Source organism: Phyllobates terribilis, unplaced genomic scaffold (assembly GCF_046119375.1).
Source record: "Phyllobates terribilis strain yellow unplaced genomic scaffold, ASM4611937v1 Scaffold_11__3_contigs__length_659146591, whole genome shotgun sequence".
Lineage (NCBI taxonomy): Eukaryota > Metazoa > Chordata > Amphibia > Anura > Dendrobatidae > Phyllobates > Phyllobates terribilis.
This window is the reverse complement of record NW_027362771.1, coordinates 256,869,054-256,894,951: the sequence shown is the minus strand read 5'-3', so window position 1 is coordinate 256,894,951 and position 25,898 is coordinate 256,869,054. Positions and strand designations below refer to the sequence as shown.

The following is a 25,898-nucleotide window of genomic DNA, read 5'->3' as shown; positions in this document are numbered from 1 at the left end:
TGGGGACCTGGATGGGGCACAGAGCCACAAGATGGGGACCAGAGCCACAAGAGGGGACCTGGATGGGGCACATAGCCACAGGATGGGGACCTGGATGGGGCACAGAGCCTCAAGATGTGGACCTGGATGGGGCACATAGCCACAAGATGGGGACCTGGATGGGGCACATAGCCACAAGATGGGGACCAGAGCCACAACATGGGGACCTGGATGGGGCACATAGCCACAAGATGGGGACCAGAGCCACAAGATGGGGACCTGGATGGGGCACATAGCCACAAGATGGGGACCTGGATGGGGCACATAGCCACAAGATGGGGACCTGGATGGGGCACATAGCCACAAGATGGGGACCTGGATGGGGCACATAGCCACAAGATGGGGACCTGGATGGGGCACATAGCCACAAGATGGGGACCTGGATGGGGCACATAGCCACAAGATGGGGACCAGAGCCACAACATGGGGACCTGGATGGGGCACATAGCCACAAGATGGGGACCAGAGCCACAAGATGGGGACCTGGATGGGGCACATAGCCACAAGATGGGGACCTGGATGGGGCACATAGCCACAAGATGGGGACCTGGATGGGGCACATAGCCACAAGATGGGGACCTGGATGGGGCACATAGCCACAAGATGGGGACCTGGATGGGGCACATAGCCACAAGATGGGGACCTGGATGGGGCACATAGCCACAAGATGGGGACCTGGATGGGGCACATAGCCACAAGATGGGGACCTGGATGGGGCACATAGCCACAAGATGGGGACCTGGATGGGGCACATAGCCACAAGATGGGGACCTGGATGGGGCACATTGCCACAGGATGGGGACCTGGATGGGGCACATAGCCCCAAGATGGGGACCTGGATGAGGCACATTAGTACAAGATGGGCGCCAGGATGGGGAACGTTGCCACAGGATGGGGACCTGGATGGGGCACATAGCCACAGGATGGGGACCTGGATGGGGCACATTAGTACAAGATGGGGACTTGGATGGGGAACATTACTACAAGATGTTTTCCATTATTACTATATGATGCTAATTGTAAGACAATATTACTGTATGTGGCCAATTGGGGGAAATAAAATTGTAAAAAAAATAAAAAATAAAATAAAGCATGAAAAAATATTGGGCACTAAAAATGCTGTTTTATGTGTAAACTAAAGTAAACACAAAAAAGTGCACGTTTATTATCGCCACATCCATAACGACCCAAGCCATAAAAAAATAAACACGGCAAAAATGTTCAAAAGGTGTATACAAAAAAAATGGTATCACTAAAAATGTCACATTGAACAAAGAATGCGGCCCCCCAAATTCAAATTTTTTCCATGTGCGGCCCATATACCCCGCCGAGTTTGAGACCCCTGATTTAAACGGAATCTGTCAGAAGGTTTTTCTCCCCCATCTGAGAGCAGCATGATGTAGTGGCAGAGACACTGATTCTTGCTATGCAAAACAACACTGAGCATCCCAGTAAGGCTATGTTCACACTAGGCAATTATTAATCGTTTTTTTTTATGGAAATTTTCAGCTGCGCTTTACAGTACCAGCAAAGTCTCTGAGATCTCAGAAATCTCATGCACACACCTTGGTTTTGTGTCATCAGTGTCTTGTGCTTTGCATGATTTTTTTTGCATAATAGAGAATGTCACTACTTCCAGCGTTTTTCCAGCGGTTTTGGAGCGTTTTTCACCCATTGAAAGTAATGGGCAGTGACAGTAATGCTGCAAAATCACAGGTATCAGGTTTTGGCACGTTTTGAAGTTGAATAGGTAATTTTTTTCACTGAACTTTATCAGCATGCATAAAGAGACAAATGGACAGTGAAAAAAATGCAGCAAAAAAACAAGCAAAACCTGCTTTTTGGAGGCAGAAACTTTACTGCTAAGAAATGTTTACTGCAGAAAGAAAAACACTGAAAAAACGCCTAGTGTGAACATAGCCTAAATGATACATCACTGGAATCTGGGTCTCCGTCTCTACATTATGAAGCTCTCAGATTAGGGGGCAAAAACTTGGTGACAGATTCACTTTAATATTGAATAGAATTAAGTCTGTTGACTGCTGCTACTGTTAAAGGGGATTTCTGGGACCATTTTATTTTTTTACTGTAGACCCAAGAACTAATAGACAGGTAGTTGCTAACTACCTTCCTGTTATAAATGGAGCCAGCTCAGAACGATCATGGGGAATGACAGCCAGCTACCCGCAGTTACGCAGTGGTGAACCGGCTGTCACTCAGCATGACATTGGCAGTCACGCCCCATCAACAGAGCAGAGCGGAAGAGAAGTAGCTACTCTGTTGACGTGACGTCAGTGGAAATTGCAGAATTAAATTCAGGAGCGGTCTGTGACTGCTCTGAGCTGGCAGAGATCAGCGCTGGGCAGTTTTTAGGCTCATAGTAAAAAAAAAAAAAATTAAAAGAATTTCCCAGACAACCCCTTTAATACATGTTACGATAGGGCTTATTGTAAATTTATTCTTTATTCTGCTTTTAATTAAGTTTAGAAAGCACACTGCTCCTGTTATTTAGCCAGTTTATCTTGATCAACAGCTCCCAACACAATCTGATGCTTCCACAGTTTCCACACACAGTATGATATCCCCACAGAGCCTCTCAAACAGTATGTTATCCCCTCACACAGTATAATGTCCCCACAAAGCCCCCTACACACTATGGTGTCCCCTCACACAGTATGTCACCAAAGAGCTCCGTGCAGTATAATGCCCCCACACAACTCCCCTACACGGTATGATGTCCCTACACAACCCTCTTACACAGTGTGATGTCCCCAAGCAGTAGGATATCCCCACATAGATTCTTACTTTGTGTTATATCCCAACACAGCCTCCCATGCAGATTGATGTCTTCACACAGCCCCCTTGCACAGTATTGTGTCCCCCCACAGCCCCCTTGCACAGTATTGTGTCCCCCCACAGCCCCCTTGCACAGTATTATGTCCTTACACAGCCCCCTTGCACAGTGCTATGTCCCCACACAGCCCCCTTGCACAGTGCTATGTCCCCACACAGCCCCCTTACCACACTTTGTCCAGGTCTGGAGTAGAGCCTTACATTTTATCCTTTTCCTTCTATATTGGTATTTATGGGTGTTTATTCCTTTTACTCTGCCAGATTGGCCTTTAGGAACCTGGTGAGGAAGTATGGCTGTGACTTGTGCTACACACCTATGATAGTTGCTGCTGACTTCATCAAATCTGCTAAAGCCAGAGACAGTGAATTCACTACAAACCGAGGTAAATGTGAAATGATTACAAGGTTGTATGATAGCATGCAGAAACTTGATTATAGCAGTCATTATTGCTAATAAAGTGGGTAACCACCCCTTTTTCAAAACTGGTGATCAGATAGAAGAAATTGTTAGAAAATAAAGTGTTACCGACCAGTCCAAACCTCTGCCATACCTTGCAGTCACCTGGATATTGAGGTACAGATTGGCTACAGGGTTAGGTGACTGATGGCTATGTGACTGCACCCTGCAGCGATTACCAAATGGGGGTGCTGAAGTGACAGGGCGTCAGACTGCTAGGTAACACTTATTTCTTTCTTTTTTAAAGTGAACCTGATAGCTAATACATGCTGCCCGATCCAGGGGCAATGTGCGTCAGATGCTGGCTGCATTATTTCATCCATGAATGATTGACTGTGAAACGCTGCGGCATTCCAGAGAAAAACATAGCCACCGGGGACCGAGCTGCGAAAAAGATTTGTCTGACAGGCAGGTCCTCTTCTCTCTATCTAAAAAGAGGAGAACTCCAGCATCCGCAGCAATGGGTAAAAAAAATTAAAACATGACTTTTAATTGCGACATTAAAAAAATACAAATTATAAGAGCATAAACATGATCCAAATAAGGGGAAAAAAATAATATAAAGGGGGGGGGGGGACATGTCTACTCGTTTTGAGCTCAACTACTCCTAGTCCTGACTAAAAGCGGTTTAGCTTGAAACACGTAGACCTGTGTTCTTATATTATTCTTTTTCACTTATTTTGGTTATGTTTATGCTCCTATAATTTTTTTTTTTTAATGTCGCAATTAAAAGTCATGTTTTAATTTTTTTTACCCATTGCTGCGGATGCTTGCGTTCTTTCCTCTTTTTTGCTGTATTACTGCCCAGGAGCCGGTGTGGAGTTTTTCTATTGAGGTAATTTTTCCACAGTTGGTTAACTGATTCACCTCTTCCCTCCGTCTGCTCTCCTGGAGTGATAGGTTTCTTCCTATACACTTACACAGGAGGAGACCTGTCACTCCAGGGCAGCAGGCGGAGGGAAGAGGAGAGAGGTCAATCAGTTAACCAACTGTGGAAAAATTACCTCAACAGAAAAACGCCACACCGGCTCCTGGGCAGTAATACAGCAAAAAAGAGGAAAGAACGCCAGCATCCGCACTAGTCTCCCGTGCAGCTCGGTCCCCAGCAGCTTTTAAAGTGTCTTCTGGTTAGTTTTGAACATCGGTAGAAAATCCCTTTTAATGCCGCGCCTCCATGTTAAGTATTTGGCGCATTTTTGTTGTTGCAGCATTTCTGGCAACTAAGTAAGTAAAGTGTATATTTACAACTAGAGAAACTGACATGTGGATCTCAAAAACGCACCACAGGTCAGTTTATGCTGTGTATAAAAAAATAAAAAAAAAATCATTGAGCATGAGATTTCTATAACTCCCATTCACTTTGCAGCTGTCATGTGCTACTTTTTTTTGTGCAGCGAAAATATGCAGAAAATACTCACTAAAATTCCTTGTGTTCTTCAGGTAATATCTGATGTGGTCAGAACTACTGTCTCCGTATAGAAAATGTTAATGAAGTTTTGTAAATTTTCTAGAGAAAAGTACTGGGGCAAATAACTTGCGGGGATCATAACAATCATTGTTTAATAGAATCATCGAATTATACTCAATGGTAGAGCCCAATACTTGTTCCAGCTGTGGTGAGAAGATTCCTCAGCCGATTCCTGCTGATATTAAATCAGTATCACTCCTTGGAGTAACTAATTTTGAGATATTTCCTTGATAATAAATATTACTATAAATTAGAATAGAAACTGGTGATAATAAGTTAAGAGATTCTTTTGTTACCATGATCCCACTCTCCATATGTTTACTGTATTTTTTTTTTTTTTTACTTTATTTTTATCACTTTAATCTTAATTGTAGGTATTTAGTCTTCTTGATAACATTCCTATTTAACATGTTACTTTAGGAGACCAGCCACTTGTTGTACAGTTTGCTGCTAAAGATGCCCAGGTTTTAGCTGCTGCAGCTCTTCTTGTCTGCCCTTTTGCTGGAGGGATTGATCTCAATTGTGGATGTCCTCAGAGGTAAGAGTAGACTATACTCATCCAGCTGTATCATTATTACCTATCTGATATCAGTGGACAAGAATTCTAATATTAGGACCTAAACCTAGAATTTGATTAGCCAAAAAGAAAGACCGAGCAGAAAAAAAAAAATTATCTGGTGAAAAACATTGTTAAACTGAAATATTTTGAGGCGACATTTTATCTCTAGCTGTATTTGTTATAGTTATGAACCTTCAGTAATTTTATTTAAACTCATTTTATTAGAGATTATACATAGAACAAAATAACAAACCGCATTTCTCATTGCTTATTAATATTATCTGGCAAATTTAATCTTGCCCTTAACATACCATTGGTCTCATATCTTCACCAAAAGCATAAGACATTCATGTTAGGCACCAAATATCTCCTACTTTAATCATGAGAGAATACTCCTCTTCCCTGATAAGAGTGCGAGCCTAATGAGGCCAGGTCTCGAACCTTCAGTAAATTTTATTCACTTTTTTTTTTCTTTCACCACTTTGGTAATTCTAATCGCATTAACCCTAATGACCAGAGGATTTTTCATTTTTTTTGTTCTTTTGTTTTTTTCCCTCTCCTTGTGCCAAAAGACATAACTTTTTTTTATTTTTTCATTGACCTACCCATAGAAGGGTTTGTTTTTTGCAGGAGGAGTTGTAGTTTGACATGACACAATTCATTTTACTCTATTGTTTACTGGACAAAAAATTCAAGTGGGATGAAATGGTGAAAGAAAATCAATTCCGCCATTGTTTTTTGGGTTTGGTTTTTACAGCGTTCATTATGTGGTAAAAATGACCTGGCTCTGTGATTCTTGAAGTCAATACAATTATAGCGCTACCAAACTTTTATATTTTAGTGATGAAAAAAATAGACGTAAATTATGTCCCTATTTTCTGATATTCTAAACTTTATTTTTTCATCGATTTAGCCGGAGTGAGAGTTCTGAGCTGATGTTTTTATTGATACCATTTTGGGGTATATATAATATATTGATGGCTTTCCCAGGAATAGATGCAACTAACAGTGACTGAAGAACCTACCTGTTCCTGGGAAAGCTGGGTCGTGAGAAAGCTTGCCACCCAGCCTTACCACAAACAGATATGACTAACAGCAGTTACAGACCATAATAACACAGGAAGAATCATTAAAAGGAACAGGGGATGTAGTTTTTTCACCCTCTCCCAAAGCTGGCTGCTTTCACCATTCACCGCTGCTTACAGTGATCAGAGCGGAGCAGTCATAACATTGCCGGCTACAGCACTCTGATCACAGTAATTGATGGTGAACAGTGACAGCAGGTCTGGGCGCCAGGGTTGCTGCAGTGAGCTTAAATCTCGATCTGCACATGCACTGCCTCTGGAGCCATTTTATTGAAGTCCTGCACACAGGACGCCAGCTACCTCTGCGCACGCGCCGCCCACACAATGATGGCGTCGGTCTGGAAATTTAAAAAGGAGGCAGGTTACTGAATAATCAGTGACCTACACACGAAACAGAGGAGGCTTGCGGGGGGTGGAGAACAAGAAGAAGACCCTGCCTCCATGTCCTGCCCCGAAGCACACAAGACATAATTTTCTGAAAACTTCACAAGGTGAGTATTCAGCAGCCACTGAGCGGATCCCTTCACATCAGGTATCAGATTAATCAGCATCACATCGCCATTATAGCCATGCCTTTAGTTTATAGGGCTAAATCCTGCTGACAGGTTCTCTTTAATATATATATTTTTTTATTTATTTTGTGATTTATTTATTTATTTGCTTAGCCCCTGATAGGTACTTGAACTTTTATTTCTCTAAACACTCGTCTCATGCATTGCAATACGTATGTATTGCAGATCATGAGAACTGTCTGTTTTACACTGACAGAACGTCTGTTAGATTCAGCTTCTGGCTGAGTCTAACAGGCCACCGTATCTGGCAGACATGGAGGTCATCATTTGCCGCATGGGGGCCGGAGGCATGAGAGAAGGAGCCCTCTTCTCCCTCTCACAAACTTCTAAATGCCATGATCGCTATTGATTGTGACATCTAGAAGATAACAGAGTTAACCTCATCGGGACCTGAGCCAATCAGGTTCCAATGTTGTCGCCGGTCAGAGCTATCGCTGTGCTCCGGAATCACAGCGCTTGCAGGACTCTTGGGGTTCTGAGTGCTGTAAGACCGCCAACCATTGAGAAACTTGGGATCTGCACAAAGCCAAGAAAGCGTCAATGTTTATTTACCATCTGCAGTCATGAAGGGGTTAATAAATAATTGCATTCTCCATGAAACAACAATTATGAATCATCTTATCTTAGAACTTTGAATTGTCTTTCCTAGACATTTATAGATAAAGTGACAACTGGGTGTTACCAGTTTGGAGTATGTCTCTGTATACTCTACCACTGTCCAATCACTGCTGACTGTAGGGTCACACCCTAATGACGCTTAGAACAGTAACACCCAGTATCAGAGAAAAGGTATGAGAAATGCTGCTCTAGAATTCTTGTTTTATGATTAAGATCCTATAGGCGTATTTTCAGTGAAAACGGACGGCACTCGGACCGATTAATCATTGCCAATTGTCTGCGTGAAAAGAATCGCAGCATGCACCAGTCTGTTCCATACCTCCGATATGAATAGCCTGTTCGTCTATGGGTGAGCAATAAAATGAGATCCTGTACAGATCAACAGTATAGCCTTCGCTTTTTACAGATACAGTGGTGGCCAAAAGTATTGGCACCCCTGCAATTCTGTCTGATAATACTCAGTTTCTTCCTGAAAATGATTGCAATCACAAATTCTTTGGTATTATTATCTTCATTTAATTTGCTTGCAAGGAAAAAACACAAAAGAGAATGAAGCAAAAATCAAATCATTGATCATTTCACACAAAACTCCAAAAATGGGCCAGACAAAAGTATTGGCACCCTCAGCCTAATACTTGGTTGCACAACCTTTAGCCAAAATAACTGCGAACAACCGCTTCCGGTAACCACCAATGAGTTTCTTACAATGCTCTGCTGGAATTGTAGACCATTCTTCTTTGGCAAACTGCTCCAGGTCCCTGATATTTGAAGGGTGCCTTCTCCAAACTGCCATTTTGAGATCTCTCCACAGGTGTTCTATGGGATTCAGGTCTGGACTCATTGCTGGCCACCTTAGAAGTCTCCAGTGCTTTCTCTCAAACCATTTTATAGTGCTTTTGGAAGTGTGTTTTGGGTCATTGTCCTGCTGGAAGACCCATGACCTCTGAGGGAGACCCAGCTTTCTCACACTGGGCCCTACATTATGCTGCAAAATTTGTTGGTAGTCTTCAGACTTCATAATGCCATGCACACGGTCAAGCAGTCCAGTGCCAGAGGCAGCAAAGCAACCCCAAAACATCAGGGAACCTCCGCCATGTTTGACTGTAGGGACCGTGTTCTTTTCTTTGAATGCCTCTTTTTTTTTTCCTGTACACTCCATGTTGATGCTTTTTCCCAAAAAGCTCTACTTTTGTCTCATCTGACCAGAGAACATTCTTCCAAAATGTTTTAGGCTTTCTCAGGTAAGTTTTGGCAAACTCCAGCCTGGCTTTTTTATGTCTCGGGGTAAGAAGTAGGGTCTTCCTGGGTATCCTACCATACAGTCCCTTTTCATTCAGACGCCGACGAATAGTACGGGTTGACACTGTTGTACCCTCGGACTGCAGGGCAGCTTGAACTTGTTTGGATGTTAGTCAAGGTTCTTTATCCACTATCCTCACAATCTTGCGTTGAAATCTCTCGTCAATTTTTCTTTTCCGTCCACATCTAGGGAGATTAGCCACAGTGCCATGAGCTTTAAACTTCTTGATGACACTGCGCACGGAAGACACAGGAACATTCAGGTCTTTGGAGATGGACTTGTAGCCTTGAGATTGCTCATGCTTCCTCACAATTTGGTTTCTCAAGTCCTCAGACAGTTCTTTAGTCTTCTTTCTTTTCTCCATGCTCAATGTGGTACACACAAGGACACAGGACAGAGGTTGAATCAACTTTAATCCATGTTAACTGGCTGCAGGTGTGGTTTAGTTATTGCCAACACCTGTTAGGTGCCACAGGTAAGTTACAGGTGCTGTTAATTACACGAATTAGAGAAGCATCACATGATTTTTCAAACAGTGCCAATACTTTTGTCCACCCCCTTTTTTAGGTTTGGTGTGGAATTATATCCAATTTGGCTTTAGGACAATTCTTTTTGTGATTTTTCATTGAAGACAAATTAAATGAAGATAATAATACCAAAGAATTTGTGATTGCAATAATTTTCAGGAAGAAACTGAGTATTATCTGATAGAATTGCAGGGGTGCCAATACTTTTGGCCACCACTGTACATTAATCATTTTTAATAATGCAAATTTTTTATTGGACATTACAATTCTTTAACTTAGGAAACCTGTATTTGCTCTTGTAAATTTTAATAATTGCTGATGTATAAAACGGATGGCATTCAGATAACAATAAAAATGAAAAATCATCTGTTCTTTATGGATAAAAATCAGACAATTTCTACGCCCTTGTAAACTCGGCCTATATAGAATGCAACTATTTACTAAAACAGACTCGTCAGGAGAGCCGACAGATCCTCTTTATATGCACACATTATGGTTAATCCTGGGAACCAGTCTGAGGGAGCCTCTGCTCAATAAGAAATGGCATTAGAGTACTAGAGGTCGTCTGTACTGGGGGGGGGGGCAGACCCTTTAGGGTATGTGCACACAACATTTTGTACCCGCGTCACTTTTGAAGCAGAAGATGCTTAAAGGGGTTGTCCACTACTACTTCTTGAGCTAAATGTTTTGCCCCGATCTAATAAAAAACCCTATACTCTCCTCCCGTGCTGGCGTCATTCTTGCGGTGTCGGCACTCGTGGTCCCGGGGCTCTGGTGCGGTGGAATGACACGTAGTGCCCGGCGCCCAAACAGCACTGGCATCACTGTCCCGCCTTCTGTGTAATTGAACATGAAGAGGTGGTCCGGGCTGCAGCTGATCCCTGACTTCCTCTTCATGTTCAACTTCGTACGAAGGTGGGGACCCGTGAAGCCAGCAATGATTGGGTGCTGGGGTCACGTGTCGCAACAACTGCACGAGAGACTCGGGAATGCGAGTGCTGACACCACGGAAACTGCGCTGGCACGGGAGGCGATAATAGGTTTTTTATTTTATCGGGGCAAAACATTTAGTTCAAGAAGGGGTTCTCCTAGTAGTGGACAATCCCTTTAAGGAAAACAACAGCGATGTTTTTCCTGTAGTGTAATGTCACTTCTTTTTAGATGGCTTTTGCAGTGGGTTTGCTGACGGTGTTTATTTTTTTCAGATTGCATATATAAAATAATGGCAGCTTCTAAGCAGAAGCCATCAGAATAATGGACTGATCACTTCTTTTAGCCGCTTCACAGCTTTCAAACCCTGAAGCAGTTAAAAGAAGTTACAAAAGATGGAACAAATGAGAAGCAAGTCATTTTGACATTCATATGTTCATTTTTTTTAGCAGTTTTTTTAGGAACTTTGCAGGCAGAATCCTCCTGAATCAGACATTGTGTGCACATATCCGTAGAAAGTAAAAACAACTCCTTTGCAACTGTGGCTTAATGACAATTAGCAGCTACCAGAAATGCCAGTGATCTTCTGGTATTATATAGTGAAAAAAGAGGGGTAGAATAGCTTCTGTCATAATTTGCTACCGGAAAAAAGTAGTATTTATCTGCATATATAATCACTCTTCCACCTGTACAGGCGGATCCAGGACTGAGCATGTGTGACCATCAGCACTGGACACATTAGGTGGACCGCCCGAGAGAAAATGATGATATCATTGGTTATGAAAAATTGTTATTACAGGAACATCTAGTGGTGAAGTGTGTAACCTCCCCTATCAGTGACGTATTTTTTATCTTTAATAGGTGGGCAATGGCTGAAGGTTACGGAGCATGCCTAATAAACCAGCCTCAGCTAGTTAGTGATATGGTGAAACAAGTGCGCAGCCAAGTTGAGAATGAAAGATTTTCTGTCTCAATTAAAATAAGGTTTGTTTCATCAATATATAATATACTACACTAAAAGAATGAACTGGAGTATAAGTTGTATGCATGCACCATAGGTGCATGTTCACTTTGGCCACTAAACAGACAAAACCTAAGACAGAAACAAAATGAACAAATACACTGATATAAGTAAATAAGTAAAATCAATAGTGCATATAAATAAATATGGTACTTGGCAAACACCGTATTTCATATATAAAAAAAGCATAAAAGCCATCCAACCAGTGTCCAGGTGTACCAAATTTGGGATGGTCCTATCCTCTAGTATTAAAATCTTACCATGCGTCATAGTGACATCAGTGTGAATAAGGGCCGTGCAGGACCGGGTCCCGAACATGGACACACAGCAAATGGGAATTAATATATAATATACTAGTAGAATTACCCGGCTTCAGGCGGATCTATTTGGTTTAACGCTTTATTTGTCTGTGTGGCTAAAAAATGTATTTGGTACTGATATGAAGCCAATATACAAGAGTGGGTGTAGAATAGCTGCTGGCATTATTTGTTAAAGGTAAAAAGTAGTATTTTGCTACACGTTTAATTGCTCTGCTGCCTGTTCAAGAGGAGCCAGGTGGTGAGACTGAGCATGAGTGACCATCAGCCCTGGACACATTAGTTGGACAGGCTGAGAGAATTTGATGAAATTACTTTTTATGAAAAATTGTAATGTTATTGCAAGAACATCTGGTAGTTCGGCATGGAATCTCCCCTGTAGCAATGGCATATATATTTTTATCTTCAATAGATGGGCAATGGCTGAAGGTTACAGAGCATGCTTAATAACATTTTATCTCTCTCTAGTAGTTTCCCAAAGAGATTTTAATTAGGTGCCAAATCTGGTGCTGATTCTGATTGGTCCATTTGTTGTGTAGACACTTAGCAGGTCTTATAAATAGTTGGCCTTGAAAATTTCTAGCAGACATAAATAAATCCCATTGTTATAGAAAGTGGTATTAACTTTGACAAGTGCACCTGCTAAGTTTTAACAGCAAAGGTTATATAATTTTAAAACTGTGGTTAAAGGGGTTGACCCACGAACAAAGTTCATTTTAATCAGTAGATCTTAGAATAATAATAAGTTCCACAATTGGATGTGTTTAAATAAAATGTTCCTGTGCTGAGATAATCTTATAAATGTTCCCCTACTGTGTAATGGCTGTGTCTGACCGTGCAGGAACATGGTCTGATCATACCATATCTCCTGGGCAGGAGAGAAAGCAAAAGAGTATACAGACAGGACAGCACGGGATCACAGCTGATTCTTTTTGTGAGGCAAAACATTTCCCTGCCTGTTATTAAACAATGTTTTAACTCACAGAATCAGCTGTGATCCCCTGCTGTAATGTCTGTATACTCTTTTGCATCCACCCCCTGCCCAGGAGATATGGTATGATCAGACCATATCCCTGTACGGTCAGACACAGCCATTACACAGTACACAGCAGGGGCACATTTATAAGATTATCTCAGCACAGGAACACTTTTTTAAACACATCCAATTGTGGAAGTTATTATTATCCAAAGATCTATTGATTAAAATTAACTTTGTTCCTGGGAAAACTCATTTTAAGAAAACTTTCCAAAGGCATCTTGTTTGTGCAGGATATTGCACCCACCCACAGGTCTCGTATTGTCCTGCAAAAAAAAAAATCAATGAAAATCGCCTTTAAAATTTTTGATCATCCTCCATATTTTTCAGATTTGGCCCCATCTGATTAGCTTTTTCCTAAACTCAAAAAAATAATTTAGAGGATGAAAATTTCCAACATTGAGATGGTATTTGATTCTGTGGAGTTTTGCAGAAAAGGATAAAAAAAAATTTCTAATGGATTACAATTTATTTTTTGATTGATACATTGCATGAACAGAGCTTAAAATTCAGGAATAAAACAGTAGTACTTCAAATACATGTAATTTTCTCCTAGGGTAGGCCAACTATATATATATATATATATATATATATATATATCTATCCCTGCATCGGGTCAATTAAAGCACAACAGCCACGTTTTTCAGTTTTCACACTTCAGCAGTTTATTGCACTTCATAACTGCTTATCACACAGTCCATCTTAGTGGCTCACCGGCATATTACACACATAACATTCGGGAGCCTTTCCAGCGACAGACACGTCCACTTGGCTCCAGTTACAGCCCTCAGCTAGGCAACAACATAAATGTCCATATAACGCGGTGTTTTTACCTTTGGCGGGTTTTACCTGCTTCAGGTTTAGTCTGCCACCACTGTGGCTTTTAGGCTTCCCAGGTGGGGGTCTCCAGCCCTCGTACCATCCAAGGCTACTTGTATGGTTACACCGCCAACATCCAGCCTTTGCCTTTCAGGCTTCTGTAGACCTCACTAGGCCTCACACTCTAGCGGTGTCCCACACAGGAACAGGCCTCACGCCTTACACACACCACTGTGTCAAGTCTATCAGGGTTTATATATCCTGTAGTACACACCCACAGGACCTGTGCTGATGTCACAGTCATGTGATCAAACATTCTGTGTGCACAGGACCTGCACTATGTCACAGTCATGTGACCAGTCACCTGAGGGGGAAGGTACATGGTCAGCCCAAAACACATACCCCCTCATCTGTAAATGTGTATATGTTCATGACTCCATCTGGGGTTTCACGTTAATCCCAAAAAAAGAATTCGGGCATGTCACAGTCAGAGCCCTTCACTATTAGGAGGTACACTCAGTTACGTTGTACTTATACTACATCTGGCTTCCATTCTGGTGGTGTTTGTCTTTTTTAGGCTGGAGTCACACTAGGGTATAGCATCAGAAGTGATATGCTAATCACACTCAGCTCCTCCTTTGCTGTGAGCGTGAGCCAAGTGTCAGTGCTCTGTGCTCCGATCCCCTCGCATGAGAGAATCGCAGCACAGGTGTGGAGGAGACGGAGAAAGTACAGTAGTTTCTCCATTGTCTCTGTGTCCACTGATGTTGGACTGCACTGGGATGACATCCGAGTGCAGTTTGATGTTTCACACGCACCCATAGACTTGTATGTGTGCGAGTGAGCTGAGTCTCGCTGCCAATCGCAGATATGCACTGTCCCATAGTATAATACTGGGCCGAGTGCTATGCGATAAAACATCAGATACCACTCGGCTGTGTTATATGCGCGTGTGAGCAAAGCCTTAGGCGGATGCAATAGGATGGTAAACCGCTTTTGTGACCATTTAGAAAGATGGACACTACTGGAATGTATAGAGTATGTTTGTTATTTATAGAGATGGCTACTCTTCGTTTGCTCCTGTACACATCAGTTTTCTGATTTGGAAGTGACAGTAAATCTTTTTGCTACTATCGGAATGGAGGCCAGATGGAAGTATAAGGTGACTATGACTGCCTCATTATAATGAAGATGTGTCTGGGGCGCATCTGAATCTCAATTTCAAGGGAGTCACATGAAAACCCCATTGACTGTGTGAACACAGTCAAACTATACTTGCAATTAACTATTGCTCTCACAGCAGGAGCGAAGGTGAGAATAGACAGCGCAGCTATGTAGGAAATACAATTTGATCATCTTCCACAGGGGTGGGGAATATTTTTTCTGCCAAGTGCCATTAGGATATTTATACCATTCTTTGGGGGCCGTACAAATTGCACACTAACTCCACCCACAAAGAACGTCCTGACGCTGGCACTGGTGTCAGGACGTAATCTCTTACTGCACGCGCCTCAGCATTCAGTAGTGAACACTGTGTGCACGTGCTCACAGAGCAAGAATACAGTCAAATGCAAGAATACGTCAAAAATCAGCTGCCAGCCCGAGCACTATGGTACCTGGGAACATGCCCGGGGGACGGATAAAAGGTTATTGGGCCCCACCCCTGATCTACCATGTCAGCCAGTGAGCGCTAAAGCATGGCATCTCAACTTTGGACCTCACCAGGCAGAACATGCTAATATCTGGTCCTCACCACTCAAGATTGAAATCCATAACAAAATTAAAGTTTATTTCAGTTAATCATTTGTCTCCCATCCTTAGAATATTAACATAACTATAATATTGCCCAAATCTAATACTAGACCATAGATTACTGTAGCCAAAGAAAGAGGAGTACCCCTCTGTATGCCTCACCAACTCCTACTGGTGTTCCATTATTAACAACAAAGATGAAATATATGGTTTACCAGAGGAATATGCTTTTTTTTTCCTAGTTCATGAAATGTGTCTTCTGTATTAACATCCATGTTTGACACAGGTCAAGTATTTCAGAATAGAACATGTGGCAAATCCAATGCTACTTTTCACGACTCACAGACAGTGAGTGTAGGCCATTCACCAACTGATAAAGGAACTAAAAGGAAATTATTTGTGCAGAAAAAACATCGATATTCCCAATGTCACTCATTGTGATTGGTGTGATTTTAGAATCCATGCAGATATTGCAAGAACAGTTGACTTATGTCGGAAAGCGGAGGCTGCCGGTGTTTCCTGGATCACTGTACATGGGAGACTGTGTGAAGAAAGGCATCAGCCTGTGCATTATGATGCTATAAAAGTCATTAAGGACAGCTTATCCATACCCGTTGTGGCCAATGGAGACATCAAGAGTTTAAAGGAAGCCGAGAGTATTCATCAAATTACTGGAACAGATGGTAAATTGCTGCTGAATTTAACATTATTTTATATGTAGCAGAATAGCACTTAAGTCAGCTAAATCATCACTTGCTTAATACTTCTGCACCCATAGACTTTAAACGTCCAGGCGGTCCGCATTCTGCTCTGCAGCGATGCTCTAAATAGTCAGTGCAGATAAGCCGCACGTGAGCATTCAGCTGCAGGAGCAGGAAGACGGCTGTCAGACACAGCCGAGCTCCCCATAGAGAAGGCACAGATGGTTTATTACCGTCTCTGCCTTCTCTATCACTATATACATAGCACTGAAGAAGTGCTGTCTATGCAGTAATAGAACGCGCTAAAGGCCCCTCCTCCGGATCCAGAGGACCTGGTCACTGGATGCAGGAGCTGCTGGGTTTTAGGAGATCCAGTCAGCTCTGCTGTGCAACCAGAAGGCTGTATTTCCACTGTAACTGAGACTAATATACCAATAACATACAAGTGACAGGGAAAATCATATTAAAAAAAACAAAAAAGTATTTAAATGTTGAAATGACCTCCATAAGTCTTTTATGACTTTATGGTGGGGGGAAGCTGCCAGAATGTGAAATAAATAAAAATAATTTTGGCAACTGCAAATCCACACTGTTCTTTCTAGCCCTGCTCCCTTAAAAAAGAAAAAACACAAAAAAGTGTCCAATATCTATAAATAATTGTTATAGAAAGGGTAATACATTTTATAATGTATTTTATTGGTCCTTTTGTGGAACTAAAAAAAAAATGTGAAAAACGGGCACCTTTATTCCTTTATTTTCCTACCAATATTGGACAAAAATATAAGAAGAATAGAGTATGAAAATAAGATAAAAATTAAACCTCATGTATAACCCAAAAAGGATTGCAAAAATTATTTAAATATCTGAACAATATTTTTTTTACAGCTTGTTAACCCCTTCCCAACTGGGTGATTTTCTGTTTAAGTTTTCGGTTTCTTCTCTTGTTCTTCCAAGATTCATAACTTTTTTTTTATTTTTCCATCATATTTGGGCTTGTTTTTTGTGGGACGAGTTGTACTTTTGAATGACACTTAATTTTAACATGTGGTGTACTGGAAAGTGGGAAAAAAAATCCTTGAGTGTAGCGAAATTGCGAAAAAAGTTCAATTGCACAGTTGTTGTTTTTTTTTATGTACCATGTTCACTCTATGGTAAATTTGACCTGGCAATATGATTCTCCAAGTCAGGACGGTTATGGAGATTCCAAACATGTATAGTTTGTTTGTTTGTTTTATTTATTTAAGTGGCTACAAAAAATTTGGAAATTTAAAAAAAAAAAAAAATTGGGTCGTGTCGCCGTTTTACAAAATCTGTAACTTTTTTGGTCAGCGGGGCCATGTGAGGGATTTTTTGCGCCCTGAGTTGACATTTTTATTGATACCATTTTGGTGTAGATACAATGTTTTGATCACCTCTTATTGCAGTGTTGAGACGTCCATAAAAACTTAATTCTGGCATTTTAGATTTTTTTCTGATTACACCTTTTACTGATCAGCTTAATTTTATGTTTTTGTAGATTGGACTTTTGCGGACGCTGCAATACCAAATGTGTGTGTTTTTTATGGGGGTAAAGAGGGTGATTTGAACTTGTATATAAATATTTCTTTTCATAGTATTAAAAACCTTAATTTTTTCATTTATTTGCTAGTCCCATAAGAGGACTTGAACCTGCAATCATCCTATTGCTTGTACTGTACACAGCAATACTACAGTTCTGCTGTGTATAGACAAAATCACGGTCTCCTCTGAACACCAGTCATCGACTGGCTTTAACAGGGGAACCGTCAAGACGAGCAAAGGGGTCTTCAGCAGACTCCAGGCCGTCATGGCAACCCATCGGCACCTCACAGTCGTGTCATGGACGCATAGAATAACGCAACACCCTGACTGCAGAATTTAACACCACCCTTGGCTTTGAGGCAGATGATGACCGAATATTACAACCATCATCTGCCAGGAAAGATGCGGACTTCGATTCTGAGCACCCATCAAAGTCAGGAAGCTGGCACATGATGTAACTGTACGTCATATGTCGGTAAGGGATTAAACCACTTGTGCAAAAAAAAAAATGTTCCTGTCAAGAAGGGGTGAAAATGGTTCGGTTCCGAATTGGATAAAGTATATGTTTACATATGGTAAAACAAAAGTAATGCATTAGAGAATTGCATTCATTTGAACACTGTATACAGTGAAGTAAATAATTATTTGATCCCTTCCTGTTTTTGTAAGTTTGCCCACTGACAAAGACATGAACAGTCTATAATTTTAAGGGTAGGTTAATTTTAACATTGAGAGATAGAATATCCCCCCAAAAAATCAAGAAAATCACATTGTATAAACTAGATAAATTTATTTGCATTTTGTAGTGAGAAATAAGTATTTGATCCCCTACAAACCATTATGCGTTCCGGCTAGTACAGACCAGTTACACTCTCCTAATCAGCTCATTACCTGCATTAAAGCCAGCTGTCTTACATAGTCATTAGGGTTGAGCGAGTATGTTCTGTCCGAGTATGCTTGGGCCGAGCTCAGAGTATTTACAGCTGCTCGGTGATATGGTTGAATCGCTCCCGTGTGCATGATTTGCAACTGTTTGACAGTTTTATTACATGTGAGGAATGTGTAAGAAATAGACATCCCTCACATGTAATAAAACTGTCAAACAGTTGCAAATCATGCACACGGGAGCGATTCAACCATATCACCGAGCAGCTGTAAATACTCGGAGCTCGGCCCGAGCATACTCGGCGAAAGAGTTAATAGAACATACTCGCTCAACACTAATAGTCATCTGTATAAAAGACTCTTGTCCACAGACTCAATAAATCAGTCAAACTCTAACCTCTACAACCTGGGCAAGACCAAAGAGCTTTCTAAGGATATCAGGGACAAGATCATAGACCTGCACAAAGCTGGAATGGGCTACAAAATCATAAGTAAGACGCTGGGTGAGAAGGAGACAACTGTTGGTGAAATAGTAAGAAAATGGAAGAAATACAAAATGACTGTCAATCGACATCGATCTGGGGCACCATGCAAAATCTCACCTCATGGGGTATCCTTGATCATGAGGAAGGTGAGAGATCAGCCTAAAACTACACAGGGGGAACTTGTTAATGATCTTAAGGCAGCTGGGACCACAGTCACCAAGAAAACCATTTGTAGCACATTACCTCTTAAAGGTTTAAAATCTTGCAGTGCTCAAGAAGGCACATGTGCTGGCCCGTCTGAAGTTTGCCAATGAACACCTGGATGATTCTGTGAGTTATTGGGAGAAGGTGCTGTGGTCAGATAAGGCAAAAATTTAGCTCTTTGGCATTAACTCAACTCGCCGTGTTTGAAGGAAGAGAAATGTTGCCTATGACCCAAAGAACACCGTCCCCACTGTCAAGCATGGAGGTGGAAACATTATGTTTTCGGGCTTTCTCTGCTAAGGGCACAGGACTACTTCACCGCATCAGTGGGAGAATGGATGGAGCCATGTACCATAAAATCCTGAGTGACAACCTCCTTCCCTCCGCCAGGACATTAAAAATGGGTCGTGGCAGGGTCTTCCAGCAACACAGTGACCCAAAACATACAGCCAAGGCAACAAAGGAGTGGCTCAAAAAGAAGCACATTAAGGTCATGGAGTGGCTTAGTCAGTCTCCAGACCTTAATCCCATAGAAAACTTATGGAGGGCGTTGAAGCTCCGAGTTGCCAAGCGACAGCCTCAAAATCTGAATGATTTAGAGATCTGCAAAGAGCAGTGGACCATAATTCCTCCTGACATGTGCGCAAACCTCATCATCAACTACAAAAAACGTCTGACTGCTGTGCTTGCCAACAAGGGTTTTGCCACCAAGTATTAAGTGTTGTTTGCCAGAGAGATCAAATACTTATTTCTCACTGCAAAATGCAAATTTATCTAATTTATACAATGTGATTTTCTTGATTTTTTGGGATATTCTATCTCTCAAAGTTAAAATTAACCTACCCTTAAAATTATAGACTGTTCATGTCTTTGTCAGTGGGCAAACTTACAAAACAGCAAGGGATCAAATAATTATTTCCTTCATTGTATATGACGTACACACATTTAATATTGTTGTAATATGTGAATATTAGTAAAAAGTAATAGTCCAAGCATTAAGCAGGTATAGCCTAGTAAGGGGCTTGACCGACAGTATAAAAAATAGATCACACTCTGCATAGTAATTTTAGCACAGGCTCTTCATCATGTGTGGAGCGATGTCTTACAGTGATTAGTTATTTAGAATATACCTCACACAGATTTTTTTTTATTTCCAGGTGTGATGTCTGCAAGGGGCCTCTTGGCAAACCCCGCCATGTTTGCAGGATATGAGGAAACGCCTATGGCCTGTATTCAAGACTGGGTAGACATTGCCCTGGAACATGGAACACCATTCACGTGTTTTCATCATCACCTGATGTACATGATGGAGAGAATTACCTCAAAGCAAGAGAAGAGGGTCTTTAACGTCTTGTCTAGCACATCCGCAGTGTTAGATTATTTAAGAGACTCTTATGGAGTGTGATGTCCCATTAGGCTGTATTCTGTCCCATTGAGAGCCTTAGTCACCTGGGAGCAGTGCTAGTCTTGCCTCTGAGCAGTGGACTGCATGACAGAACCATTGTAAGACAATCTGTCGAGTACTTATAGTTTCTGTTGTACAACGGACCTGGCACAGCTTTGTGGCTTCCATTGTTGGTGAAGGCTAGAATACAGATAGGAATTGGTTCTTAATAGAATTTACTACAATTTTTGTTTTTTTTAAACTCCATTAAAGTGGATTTTAGATACATCTATCATCTATAATGATAGGACCCTCACCATTCATGAGAATGACTGCCAAGTCCCCTGTGTGAAATGATCAGTAGTGAGTGCTCATTTAGGGGACTGAAGGTGCACCTTTCTTTGTAAGGCCTAAAGAAATGAAAGGGGCAGTAGCCATACCCTCCCGCCCCATTCACATACGAGACTTCGCGATTGCCATTCTTGTGAATTGTGGGGGTCCTTACAGTCGTACCCCCAATGATCATACATTTATACCCTGTTGTTTGCATTTCTGACACAATTAGTGTAAAAGAAACATATAAAGTCGAAGTACACATAGATTGGCTCCCATGGAGCTACTGCTGTAATTACCTTTTCTATTAATGGTCTCTATTTGGACTCTTGAGAATAAGAATATTAATGCATGTTTTTGTTTTTTTTCCTATTTCGCTTTCATACATTTTAATATTAAATGTTTTTTGTCTGTAAAAAGGAAAGTTTCTTGTTATTTTGAAATTTCTCAGATCCTCCTTTCACAAGAACTATCTATTACTATTTTATTTTACCATGTATTTTAATTAATATTCAGAGTTGATGGCCTTCTCGCTCTTCATATTTCTTCATTCATAGCTAAAGGTTCTCATATCCCTTAATGCATTTTATAACTTTTTAGTATGTCTCATATCATACCTAGTAGTCCATTTTTATTGTAACTGGTTTAATCATATATTCTTTGAAATAAAAGTTTTTGTATTTTTTCCTTCATTTGATTCTTATACGAGTGTGGGATAGCTTATTCGCTTGCATGACATTCACTTTTCTTTGTACGCCACTAGGGGGCAACATGACTTGCTTTATCATTGTCTTTTACTCATATTTTTTATTGTTGTCATTTTAAAGTTCGTTTTAGTTTTGGAAAGATGCATATAACATATTACATTGTCATATTTATAAGACATTATTATTGATGAATGCAGCATTGTGTAATGACAATGATTAACCATTAGTTGTGATCTGTTTTAACATAACCGTAAAGTAATGTGACATGTCTGGAAACATGGTGTTAGTTGGCCGTCAATTTATGACCTTATAGAAGAATACAATCAGTTTAATATTTCTAAGCTTTTTTATACAAACTCGGTGCAGAAAATGCAAAGACTCCTCTATTTTTATGTGAATTGTCTTATCATAGAATCAACTATGCTAAACCCATTTTGTCAGAACCTTTTCTACAGAACACAAAAAACAGCATGCTGCAAATTTCTATCCTCTAGCAACAGATCTAACGCAGCCTGTGACACTCCTGTCACTGATTAATTTCATTGGGTTAAAAACTTATTTTGGTGATACTGAAAATAGCATGGTTTTGGTGATCTGATGTGTAACTCTTTCCCTCCCCAGGAGATAATAGTACGGCCTAGGTAGGTTACAGATGGGGGTTTGGAGCAGGACCAAGAGCTTGGTCCACTCCATACAGTGTAGGTGCTGGCTGTGGATACAACATTTTTAAGAAGTGTACAAATTCGCAGAGGACATGAGGGTATCTTATTTTCGGTCATTTTCTGAGCACTTTTTGTGATGTCTTTGGCCGATGTCGTTTTTTTATGAATTGTACTATATAGTGATGGTCAGATCGAATCACTGGACCCTGGTCCTTCAGCCAGATCAGTAGTCTCTAGCCCCTGGGTAGGAGGTTTGCTAATCTCTTACCTTTCAGGATCCCCGATGCGGCATTTGATTAACCAGCTGGCACAATGTCATCACGGGTGACTTGGAAATGTCTTGCCTTCCAGGATACCCGGCGCAGCTTTTAACTAACCATACTGGTGCAATGTCATCATTGCCCAGCTTATCAAAAGTTACTAAAGGATCAATGAAGATGAGATTCTCGAGACTGGCATCCAGCAACCTGAGATTATTGATTTGGCCTATGGACCAAAGTCCCGCTATTTGGTCCATTCATCTCTAGTACTGTATAAACTAGTAAGACAAAAAAGTTCAAATGCATAGTATCAAAAAAAGACGCCAAGCACCTAATCAAAATATGTATATACATATCGGCACTGGCATAAAATATGCCAACTCAGACTACATGTCTAGGAAAAGGAGGATCAGAGTTTGACTAGCACAAAAAAAAGATTTTTTTGAGATATACCGTATTTTTTGGACCATAAGACGCACTTTTTTCCTCCAAAATTTTGGAGGAAAATGGGGGGTGCGTCTTATGGTCCGAATGTTGGGGGCGGGAGTGTATATTTGTGTGGTGTGGGGGGAGCGGTATCGGTGGAGTAGCTGGGCACAGGAGGCAGCAGCCGCCCGCTGCAGCCTACACTGTCCCCGCTGCTAAAGAAAATGAATATTCACTGCTCCCCACACTATGGGCGTGGGGAGAGGGTGAATATTCATGCCCTTTAATGAGCGGGCACAGGAGGTAGCCGGCAGCCGCAGCGCGGCTCCGCTGTGTGCCGGCTATGAAGGAGAGTGAAGTCACTGCTCCCCGCGCACACAGTCCCGGCGTGGGGAGTAGTGACTTCCGGCAGCTGATCTCTCCATGTGAGCCGTGCATGGCAGTGACGTCATGCGCGGCTCACATGGAGAGATCAGTACAGGCAGACCGGACGCAGCGCTGGAGGAGAGAAGAGAGGTGAGTATGAGTGTTTATTTTTTTTTAATGTGCAGCCTGATGGGGATTAGGGGGACCATGCATACTAGGACAGGGATTAGGGGTGCCATGCATACCAGGACAGGGATTAGGGGTGCCAAGCATACCAGGACAGGGATGAGGGGTGCCATGAATACCAAGGCAAGGGATGATGGGTGCCATGCATACCAGGATAGGGATGATGGGTGCCATGCATACCAGGACAGGGATGAGGGGTGCCATGCATAACAGGATAGGGATGATGGGTGCCACGCATACTAGGATAGGGATGAGGGGTGCCATGCATACAAGGACAGGGATGAGGGGTGCCATGCATACCAGGATAGGGATGAGGGGTGCCATGCATACCAGGATGGATGGATGCCGGCATACCAGGATGGGGATGGGGACCATATAAAAGAAAGGGGGGCGGCATATATACCAGGATGGGGGATATTGTCAGAATTGGGGGACATTACCCCTATACCAGTGTCAACAGAAGACCCCCTCCCCCTTAAAAGTGCATCTTGACCACATTTTTTCCTTAAATTTTTATTTTTTTATTTTCCTCCTCTAAAACCTAGGTGCGTCTTATGGTCCGGTGCGTCTTATAGTCCGAAAAATACGGTAGATATACATACACATGATACATAACAGTCAATTAGTATAGAGAAAATGGACGAGAAAAAGGTACAGTGTGCCAAGAGACTACAGAGCATAGGGGTAAGTCTGCCAGGGAAAATAGTAATATGCCAATGTAGTAAATGGCCATAAACACCAAGTAAGCAGGGGCCATAGTCCGAACAGTTCATAAGCACCTAGTGCCCCCTTTTTCTAAAAACGGGTTGTCCCTGTTGGTATGTTTCCCTGCAGATTCTAAGTTCACAGTTTTTTTAAGACACTAAATACATGTAATATATATATATATATATATATATATATATATATATATATATCTGGTATTGCCATGATCATGTTGCCAGGTCTTTTTACTTTGATGCCGTAAAAACAAAGCCCTAAAAAACAGTAGACTGGGGGAATATCACCCCAGGATTTTTTTTTTCCAGAACATTATATGCTAAAAAAAATAGCTCATGTGCCAAAAAACAGGCCCTCATGTGGCTATATACATGGAGAAATAAAGTTATAGCTCTGTGTAGAGGGGTAGGAAAAAATGATGGCACAAAAATGAAAATTGGTTGTGCTATTAAGATTTTAAATTGTGATGAGCAAGCGTGCTCATTTAACTCTTTCGCTGAGCACGTTTGGGTGCTTACCGAGTATCTTCATCGTGCTCCTATATTATGTTCGAGTCCCTGCATTTGCATAATTTACAGCTGTAAGGACAGCCTCAACACTTGAGAATTCCCTAACAAACAAGCAATCCCTGCATGTGTTGAGGCTGTCCAACAGCTGTAAATCATGCATATGGAGGGATTCAAACATAATATAAGAGCACGCCAAAGCTACTCAGTAAGCACCCGAGCATGCTCGGTTGAAATGGTTAAAGGAGCATGCTCACTCCTCACTAATATTAAACAATGGATTTAACCCCTTAGTGACCAATAAACGTCTTTTTAAGACGTTTTTATAGCTGACAACTTGCTGCATCAGCCACGATCAGTGTTGGCACAGACCATGGACGTTTAACCCCTTAGATCCTGCTGTCAATAGTGACTACAGAATCTAAATAGTTAACAGAGTGTGGCGGCTCCCTCTTTAACCTCATCTGCACCCTGAGATCTTGATTATGTGGTCCTGATGTTTGCCATAGCAGGTAATGGCCAAATAATGGCCTTAGAGTCTGCCGGCTATAGCGGCCTGTTCAGAAGTCATCAACATTTAGGTGGTAAAAATAAACTTTTTCATTCTTGTCATGCCACTTTCTATTACTTCCTGAAATTAACCAGAAGAGTTAATGAACTACCTGAAAGCAATTTTAAATACGTTGAGGGGTGCAGTTTTTAAAATGGTATCCGTTTTGGGCGGTTTCCAACATATAGGACCCCCAAAGTCACTTCAAAACTGAACAGGTCCCTATAAAAATAAGTTTTGTAAATTTCCTTGAAAAAATGAAAAATTACTGCTACATTTTTAAACTTTCTAAAATGCTAACAAAATAAAACACTTTACAAATGGTGCTGATGTAAAGCAGACATGAGGGAAATGTTATTTCATTTTTTTTCATGTGGTATGACCAGGGCCACCATCAGGGCATTACTGCCCTTACAACTGTATGGGGCCCGGTAAACAGAAGGAAAAAGAGTGGGTGCGGCCAGCCTGGGCCCTGCCTCTCTTTGCCTCTACTCACCGGGCCTCAGGTAGTCAGGGGCAACAGTTGAGACCTTAATGCACCCGGTGGCTGGAAATGAGCGCTATACCTTTAAACCGCCGCCAGGTACATCATGGTCCTGACGGCAGTCAT

The 25,898-nt window shown here is 41.5% G+C and overlaps 1 protein-coding gene across 2 annotated transcripts in view; it reads left to right on the top strand.

Moving 5' to 3' along the window:
- DUS4L (dihydrouridine synthase 4 like) overlaps positions 1-21,590 on the top strand; it is a 33,581-nt gene extending 11,991 nt beyond the window's left edge. For both annotated transcript variants that reach the window (XM_073652214.1, XM_073652215.1), the window contains exons 3-7: positions 3,154-3,275; positions 5,238-5,355; positions 11,270-11,392; positions 15,810-16,036; positions 20,346-21,590. In XM_073652214.1, coding sequence (XP_073508315.1) covers positions 3,154-3,275; positions 5,238-5,355; positions 11,270-11,392; positions 15,810-16,036; positions 20,346-20,593 — 838 coding nt within the window. In that variant the 3' untranslated portion in view covers positions 20,594-21,590. The remainder of the gene's footprint in view (positions 1-3,153; positions 3,276-5,237; positions 5,356-11,269; positions 11,393-15,809; positions 16,037-20,345) is intronic.
- Positions 21,591-25,898: the final 4,308 nt, after the last annotated feature.